The sequence below is a fragment of the Scaptodrosophila lebanonensis genome, unplaced genomic scaffold (genome assembly GCF_003285725.1).
Source record: "Scaptodrosophila lebanonensis strain 11010-0011.00,11010-0021.00 unplaced genomic scaffold, SlebRS2 tig00000098-arrow-pilon, whole genome shotgun sequence".
In the NCBI taxonomy this organism is placed as follows: Eukaryota; Metazoa; Arthropoda; class Insecta; order Diptera; family Drosophilidae; genus Scaptodrosophila; species Scaptodrosophila lebanonensis.
Genome location: NW_022060568.1, coordinates 387,372 through 397,004, shown reverse-complemented (window position 1 = coordinate 397,004; position 9,633 = coordinate 387,372). Strand labels below are relative to the sequence as shown.

Genomic DNA, 9,633 nt, shown 5'->3' with positions numbered 1-9,633 from the left:
CAAAAAATCCGGACGTTTTGAGGAATTCAAAAGAACGAGAGATTTCGATTTCAAATATTTTGATCGAAATTATATACGGGAACAGGCATGATTAATTGATTTCTTTGTGAATCACACACTTGAACGGTTACGAAGCAAGAATGTATGTGGGAAATATCGGATACAACACAAACTTTAGAGTTGCGCTGTAACATGTAGTGTTGCCCTCCTGCCATTATTGGCCCCACTCGTGGGCAATCAGAAAATCCCAACAGAAAAACGCATATTCAAATTTGCAATTTCCATTACACGCCCCTTGGCTATCGTCTGCACGTTTAGCGAAGACATTGTAAATATTTATTTTTAACACATGTGTACACACGTACATTTGTATGTAAGTACACACATAGTTGTGTATATGCACAAGTACAAAATGCGGGTATACATATTTTTAATACCCACCATGTGTGAATGGCATGGCATTAAAATTGGAAATTGTTCCTACGTTTTAGCGCTCACTTTGCTTTACAGCAGGTCGACGGGGAGTAGAAAAATAGCGAGATATAGTTGGTGTATAGCGTGCAATGCGCAAGTGGGAGAGAGACGGCAGTACATCGCTAACGAACAGTTATTAGTGTCACGTATATACATATGTATATATAAGTATGTGTGAATGTATATTGGGTACTGTGTATACATGGTGTGAGCTAAAACCAGCAAGACAGCAACAACACAATAGCCAGAGCACTGAAGCTATCGTTGACTAATTCAAAAGGTTGCCAGATGCGCGAACGTACATATGTGGCCATGAATATTTTTCACATTGAAGGGGCAGGGTGGGGCCGTTATGTGCTTGTTGGACATGAAATAAGCCTCGATAACTTAATTTTTCGTAATTTTCTGATCACTTGGGTACAATTTCAATATAAAAAAGTAATTTTGGACATATGTCTATTAATTATCATATTAAATAAGCCAACAAGCATAGATCATAAAATATAAACATTAAAAAATAACAATATTTTGGTAAAATATAACCAAATTACAACAAAATATCTAGTAACGCATTCAGCTCGGAAGATTATAACTTGCCACCTATACTCCGAATCACAGACAAGTCAGATACGTAAATAGACCTGATACCAAAATTAAGAGAGTAATATCTAATAAAATACTTAATAGAAAAACTTAGAAAACCTATCGTACGTATATTTAATTTCAGTCTAATAATATACATATGATGAAAATGATTTCTTGTTTTCGGTAGTTCTTGATTAATAATTCTTTTACTAATTTCATCACATTGCAAAAGGTTTTAAACCATCATCATCGTTATGGGGATCTCAGCTGACGTTGCAAAGAAAGCATAGTTAGAAATTCAAACAACACGCGTGAAAAAAATGCACAAAGACCCTAGATGTCGCACAAATAGTATCAGTAATGCCCTGTTATAAAATGAATTTCAGAATTTTAATTGAAAAACTAAAGCAAACAAAAATGCAACATCTGGCAACCCAGACAGTTGCTCTTTCCACATACATGCGAGTGTGTAGGTTGGACTGTTCATGTATGTGTGCACCACAGACTGGCTTGCCCTGCTTGTCTGCGCCCATTTATTTTCTGAGTTGGCAGCACAAACAACTAGTAGCGCGTTTTCAGTTGTTTTTTTTCCGTCAAACTGTTCTGTTGCTGGTTATTTGCAATGCGGGCTAAGCTACTACTACTCTATTAAGCCGAACCTTACTGCTCCAAAAGCAACAACTGCGTTCGTTCGCTTGCTTTCTATTTGGTTCCGTTTGTGTTTTTTTGTTTTTTGTTTTTAACAATTTTGTCTGGTCTGTGCTCTGGCTGTGTGGTCGGTGTGTATGCATGTACATATGTATGTATGTACGTGCTCATTGCTAAATTAATCATGTAAGCGCGAGAACGACAACAACAGGCCAGACAACAAGTAACAATAATAAGCGTTAACCTGCAACAACAACAGCAACAGTACCAATACAACTGCAATTTCAAATTCCCAAACAAAAACGGGTTTCTTGTAATAAATCGCGCCCCGGAAACTGTTAATCTTATTGCTTTGCCTTTTCTATTAAATATATGACAACGTGTGTCATAGTGTTTGTGTATCGAAATTATTTCATAAATTATTTCGTTGAATATACAAAAAGTACAAAAAACAAAATAATTCAAAATCGGCTACAAAAACAAAGCACAATCTCAGTGCAAGGTAACGGGCGACAGAAAGTCGTACGAACATTCGGAGCGCGCGCGACGTTGGCGGCGATTTCCAATACAAATTGAAATACCAAAGAAAAAAGACAAGACACACACGCACACATAAATAAACAAACGAAATAAATACTGCGCGTACACCTTCGAATTAAGAATATAGTGTGAACTCACTCTAACGCATACGAAATTAGAGCGTCGTAACTACCACCAACAGCTGCTAGAGCGAGACGTGCGACGTCAGCGAGTTGCCATCGGGGCGGCTTGCTATAGTAGTGTGGCAACGAGTGTAGTGCAAATGTCAAAAGAAATTACAACACTGCAGTAAAGGAGAAGAAGGTGAACGACGAGCACCAATAACAACAAAGTGGCAGCAGCATCGGCAGTACAACAACAAAAATAACAAGTTGTTTTAGTGGTTGGAAAGAAGAAGAAGCCGTTGTGGGCCGCCTGGCCCAAAACATAAACAAACCTGAAAAGAATTCAAATTAATCTCTCAATTTGTACAAAAAATAAAAAACTATCTATATATATATTAAACGGAGCGCCTAAAGACGCTCGGCGGCCAACCCCCAAATGAGAAAATGCTGCCTGCCATGCAAACAGCCAAAGGAACGGGAACGAGCACATCACCGCCATCACCATCGACGTCTTCCAACAAACGTCAACCACACAAGCCGAGCATAGGACGGTCCAACCGTTCTCAGGATGATGATCCCGAGGGCGCATGCAATACCAGCAGTAATCGAAATTTTTACAATCATCGTTCATCGACCGTACCATATGCTAGCCATTTGGCCAAAGCAGATTACGATGTCATTACGATCTGCTCGGATACGGCGGTCAGTAGCAGCGCTACCGCTAATGCCATTGCCACTTCCTCGCCAGGCTCGATTGCACGCGTAGCCGTTAAGCCGCGTTATTTAAACCGACCCCAGACCAGCGCTCCACTCTTGGCAGCCAGATCGGTTAAACACTGCTCCCGGACCGGCATCAAGAGCAGCACCTCACCAAACATTGTAATGGCTGCCAAATCGTGCACAGGGTTTGGTGATCAGGAACAACAGGAAGGATTGCTTGAACACCATCATCACCACCATCTCAAAAATGGAGTGGTCAATGGTGGTGGGCACCACAGAAAGAACAGCATGCATGCTGTCCAGTCAAATGGTTCGCTTCTCAGTCGCTCTGGCGGCGATGGCCCACGTCCTGGTATTGACAACGACATTAAGAGCGACAGAGACGATATTGTGGACAACAGTGATGTCAATGACGTTGAAGCTGGCGCCGCTTTTTCTGCCGTAGCCAGCCGTACGATGATTGGAACCACGACAACGCCTATTATCACGCCCACACCATCCTCCACACTGGGTGTTAATATGCGTGTCACTGGACAGTGCAGTCAGGGAGGCCGCAAATATATGGAGGACCAGTTCCTGGTGGCCTATCAGAAGTCACCGGTCACCGATGATTTGGAATATGCCTTTTTTGGGATTTACGATGGTCATGGTGGGGATGAGGCAGCCCTATTTGCGAAGGAACATCTTATGCTCGAGATTGTGAAACAGAAACAGTTCTGGTCTGATAAAGATGAGGATGTATTGCGCGCCATACGCGAGGGTTACATTGCAACCCACTTTGCCATGTGGCGGGAGCAAGGTGAGTGTGAGCCGGTCATAAATAATAACAAGAATAACAATATACATATGTATGTACATACATGAGTACAATACATACATACATTCGTATGTATAGTGCTTGCGTATGTGTGTGTACGTGCGCGCGGTGGCAGAGCCAACAACTGGTGATGGCCTACAAGTGAAATCTGCATCAATACACAGAAGACACACACATGCGAGTTACAGTGAGTGAACGGAATATTCCATTTTGTAACACGATGTGGCAACGCCGTAATTCAGTTTTTATCATGGCCGCATGAAATGCCAAAAAAAAATCCATTGTGACGTTGCGCGCGTCTCTCACCACTTTCAAATCTCATCAAACAAAAATATTGAAGCAACAAATCGAAAACAAAACGTTTAGACCCTGTTCAAAATGAAAGCAAATCCTTATTTTATAAACATAAATATGTTTTTATGTATTGAGTTAGCTGCCGACGGACGAACTAAATTGAGTTATATGTATTTGAGTGCCGATTATTTACCTTTAATTTGATGTTACATAAAATATCTACAAACTATACATATGTATGGTATATATGTATATACACACACACACATGTACACTATTATGTGTATGTAATTGCAATAATATGAATGCCTTTGTATTTTAAACGATTTCCCATCGTCCCCTTATCTTACAGAGAAATGGCCTCGTACCGCCAACGGTCATCTGAGCACCGCCGGCACCACCGCCACAGTCGCATTTATGCGACACGAAAAAATATATATAGGTCATGTCGGCGATTCGGGAATTGTGTTGGGGTACCAAAAGGAGAATGAGACCACCTGGCGTGCCAAGCAACTGACTACGGATCACAAGCCAGAGTCCGTGGAGGAGAAGACGCGCATTCAGCGAGCCGGCGGCAATGTGACTGTGAAGTCGGGTGTGCCGCGTGTGGTATGGAACCGGCCACGTGATCCCTTCCACCGGGGCCCCATCAAGCAGCGCACGCCTGTCGATGATATACCATTTCTAGCCGTAGCTCGTTCACTGGGCGATCTTTGGAGTTATAATTCCCGGTGCAGGGAGTTCGTTGTCAGCCCAGATCCCGACGTCAAGGTGGTCAAAATTAATCCAAACACATTCAGGTGAGAGCGAAAGAAAACTTTAGAAATACATATGAACTTCCATTTAAAGAAGGCTCTTTTATTTGACTCTGATTTGTCCCATTTTCGAATTAGATTTTTTGTGAGAGATCGGAATTGGTAAATGTTTAATAGCCGAAGCACAATCGGAAAATATCTAGATCTAGAAATAGGTTATTGCGTAAATGTTGACTTAAACCCTGAAATTCAGACGTACATTAATTCGTTATTTGTTTTTAATTTAAATATCAATCCTAACTCTTTAAGCCGCGCTGTTTCTAGAGGTATTTAAAAATATACATACATATGTACATATGCCTCCAGTCTGATTATATTAAATAGCTGCTTTAGAAAGAATAAATGAGAGAGTAAACTAGTCGAGACTTATTGGTTCCGATAATCTTTTGCTACTTTTAGATGCCTTGTCTTTGGCACGGATGGCCTGTGGAACGTGATGACGCCGCAGGAGGCGGTGGACTGTGTGCAGGAGCAGCTGAACATGGGTGAGCAAGATACAATGAATCCGAGCAAAGCGCTGGTCGATCAAGCGCTGAAAACGTGGGCGTCCAAGAAGATGCGTGCGGATAACACGTCCGTAGTAACTGTGATACTGAGCCCGGCCGAACAAGCCGCTCCATCAAACTGTGCGCATTCAGATGCAAATGGATCAAATCATTGGTTGAGTGAACACCCACGCAGCCCTGGAACCACAGCTCTACGCATTGATGAGTACGAGCATGATACCCCATATAGTGCCTTGGCCCAGGGCCATTTGCCCCCAGAGTTGTATCGCAATTACGACTATTATGAGCAGGAGGAGCCTGAGGAAGAGCAAGAAGAGGAGACAGATGAGGAGGAGCAGGGGGCGATGGTATTGGTTGAACGCTCAGCCACACGCACCACCCTGGTGGCGCATTTAGAAAAGGATCGAGTGTCTAGTCACAGCAAATATGGTCGCAAGCTGCGACTGGAATCACGCACAGTTATTGGCCCCACCATCAGCTCGCCCTGGAACGTTGTCCACGAAGAGGAACCAACTGTTGCTGTCCAACACCACTCGTCCATCTCCAAGGAACTGCATGATCTGCGTACATTAGTGGAGGACATCGAGGACGATGACATGAACGAGGGCGATGAAGACGAGGACGATGAAGAAGCATTGGAAGCGGACCGAAGGAACTCTTCCAGTGGACTGGGAGTACTATATAGCGATATGAGCGTTGTCAATGGAGTGGTGGCCCCCACCCATTACCACCCACTGCCAAATTGTGATGCAATGGCGCACATAGCCGCCGCCGATAGCAACAGCGATGACCTAACCGATCTAGAGCACAGCTTTAGCACCAGCTATGTTTCGGCAGCGACTCCAGCTGAGGGCTACAGCTTTGCCGAATCCTACAACTCAATCCTCAATGAACAGCAAGCGGCGCGCACACGTGTCGCGTTCACCACAGTGCCTCCAGAGCCGGCAGCACACCATCAGCTGCAACAGAGCAATGTGCGTAGTATGCAGGAGATACTACAGGAGCAGCAGCGCTACCAGCAGCAGGAAGGCTACTCACTGACTAGGCTGGAGACGCGTCGTGAGCAACAACAACAGCAGCAGACAGTTATTGCGCCTATCGGCGATTACGAGGCATCCCCATCGCCGTTGATGGAACAGTCCCAAGTGGAAGGAAGTTGGCCGCGCGGGGAATATGTAAGCATATGTGCGGCGGTTCGCGAACAACAGCAGCAGCAGCTTCTGCAGCTAGATGCACTGTTGCAGCAGGAACGGGCTGAAGAGCAACAGGTAGCCTTAGAACAGCGACTGCTGGAGCAACAACAACAGCAGCAGCAGAAACAACAACAACAGCTGCCCGCAGTGGTGACCATATGCTCGATTGAAGCGCTCGACCAGGTTGAAGAGGATGAGCCGGACGTGGAGCAAGTAGACGACATTGAGAATATCGAAGAAATTGAAGAGCTTGAGCAGATCGAAGAGGATGAATCAAACTACTCGGAGTGGACCAGCAGCAGTTTGGTCACGCCCATGGAAAATGATGATGGAGTCGAGCTGACGGCCCTGACAGAACCCTCTGTTGCCATGGAGCAGGACGATGACGACCAGATATGTGCTGCTCCTGAAGAGCCCACGTTACAGGATAATCAAGTCAGCTCCACTCTACTGACGCCCCCGCCCACAGCGGAAAATCTAAACACAGCTGTGCTCCAATTCCACGAGACTGTTGCCGAGATACGCAAGGAGGACGCACATGCCGTGCATTTTCTAATCGAGCAGATCCAGAAACTCCAGGAGGTCGACTGCACGCCGGTGCTAGCCACTGCCAATGTGGGTGTGGCCATTGAACGTGCCGCTGCCGCCGCCACTGAGCTACAAACGCCCTCATCCGCCTCAACCAGCAAGCTAAAGGATGAGGCATCATCGTCCTCGTCGTCGTCACCGCCGTTGGTCAGACGCCGTCAAATGCGGCGGTTTCGCAATGTGCCCAATGAGAATCATCGCCAGCAGTCACCTTCCTCATCACCCAATTCACAAATGCAGACCCGCTGGCGCCAGAAGTTCAAGCACACCAAAACCAAATCCTTTATTACCAGCAGTGCGGCGGCCATTGTCGCCTATGGAGAAAGCCAAACGGCCAGAAACAACAACAACAACAATAATCTCAAAACACCGTCTAGTGGCGGCAGCAGTGGCGTGGCGCGACGCAGCAACAATAATAATACCAACACCAGCAATAGCAGCACCAATGCCGCGAAGATGATGATGACCCGGCGCAGTCAAAGCGTCAGTCTGAATGCTGGCAGTGTTGTTAGTAAGCGGCAGTTGCGCAGCAGCATTTGTAATATGGACATGACGAAGCGAACGTTGCGCACTCGGAATATGCCACCACCTGGCACCCCAACTGGCGCACCTAATACTCCAAGCGGTGGTAGTAGTGGTCACTCATTTGCCCGCGGCACGACCACCACAGCCGGCACCCAAACGGGTGGGACGCGCACGGCGCGAAACTCGCGGCGTGGCCACCATGACGGACAGCGTGTTCCGGAGCAGCAGCTTATGGCTGTGGTTGCCTCCAATCGAGCTGCGGTGGAGCATCGTCGCTGTCTGCGCAGCAATCTTGTGGTTGCCACCAGCGGCAGCAGCAGCAGCATCGGCGGTGTTGGTGGCGGCAGCAGCAACACTGGAGGATTTAGCAAGTCCACGCGCCTTCAATGTGGTGGCGCTATTGCGGCGCGCCCGCCACCCTCGCCCAAGAAACTGCAAGCGGCAGCACCCACTTTGGCTATGGCGGCTGTGACGGAGTTAAATAAACGCTGGTCTCTGCGCAGCAGCAGCAGCAACGGCCACGCCCACATGACACGCCGAATGCTCACAGGCAGCGGGAATGGCAATCACAATAATGGTCGCTTAATGCTGACCAACATGGTCTCTGGAGGAGTTGGTAATGCTAAGGATGGCTTGATTGAAGGATCAGGTGGCGCTGCTGGTCAACTAGTGTCCTCCCCCCTCAGTACTTGCTACGGTTCACGAACGCGTCACTTGACACGCAAGCGCTGAATCCCCCCAACCCTCGAATCCCAATCGCTGACCGGCAATAACAAAACAAACCGAGTACAAAATAATTAAATGTATTAGAATAAAAGTGAAACACACACACACATACCCTTAGCGTAAAAAGAAAGAAAATAAATAAACTTCCAGGCAGCAATAAGAACAAACGTATAGAAAGAGAACACAAAAATGTTAATCACAATTTAAGACGTATGTATATATAACTATATATTTATATATATATAAATATATACTTATATATATTTGTATTTTAACACGCAACAAAATTCTAAGTTCTAAATTAAAGCCGCAGACAGAATTAAGAAAAAAAATTAAATGTAAAATGCAAAATGTGCATCAATAAGCATATATATATACACATACATATATGTATATATACATGTATATATTTACATATATATATATCTATATATATATATATATATATATATATATATATATATATATATATATATATATATCTATATATATATATATATATATCTATATATATATATATATATATATATATATCTATATATATATATATATATATATATATATAAATATATATATATAGATAAAGATTAATACTAAGCATAATACATAAGCTTGTGAATACGATTACACACAAACATACACATTATGGTAATGTTAAAGCTAAATAGATATATACACACATATATTTTTTGTAATTTGTTAAGCTATGCTTAAGCAGTGTACATACCTACATACATAAAATCGATCCATATGTGAAATTACAGTTAAGGCAGCTCTAACAATTTTAATTCCTCAGTAAGTCGTCTGTTCCAGATATAAATATAAATATTTTCAGATTTTCTTTTTTTTTAAATATTATTTGTAAACTTCTCTTTACAACAAAACAGTTTGAAAAAAGGCTGTAAGCTGGCCTACGTTTCTTTTAAATATTATGTGTAGAAGTATAAAGTGTGTTAAATACTTTAGCGTAAGCAGAATTTTAATTTTTAGAGTTTTTCAATTTTTTTATTTGTAGGCCTACCAAGAAAGATGCTAATAGAGTTAACATACATAACAAACAGTTTTTTTTTTAATCTTTATCATAATTAGTTATATATT

At 43.6% G+C, this 9,633-nt stretch overlaps 1 protein-coding gene across 1 annotated transcript; it reads left to right on the top strand.

Moving 5' to 3' along the window:
- The first annotated feature begins 1,647 nt into the window (after positions 1–1,647).
- On the top strand, positions 1,648–8,842 carry LOC115627916. The gene is made up of 3 exons (XM_030523810.1): positions 1,648–3,870; positions 4,535–4,982; positions 5,397–8,842. Exons 1-3 carry the CDS (start codon positions 2,796–2,798, stop codon positions 8,539–8,541), a joined length of 4,668 nt encoding a protein of 1,555 aa, XP_030379670.1. The 5' UTR covers positions 1,648–2,795; the 3' UTR covers positions 8,542–8,842.
- Positions 8,843–9,633: the final 791 nt, after the last annotated feature.

Coding starts and splice junctions, on each gene's coding strand:
- LOC115627916 (XM_030523810.1), top strand. CDS start 2,796: ATGCTGCCTGCCATGCAAACAGCCAAAGGAACGGGAACGAGCACATCA. Junction 3,871..4,534: donor TGCCATGTGGCGGGAGCAAG/GTGAGTGTGAGC, acceptor CTTATCTTACAG/AGAAATGGCCTCGTACCGCC. Junction 4,983..5,396: donor ATTAATCCAAACACATTCAG/GTGAGAGCGAAA, acceptor TGCTACTTTTAG/ATGCCTTGTCTTTGGCACGG.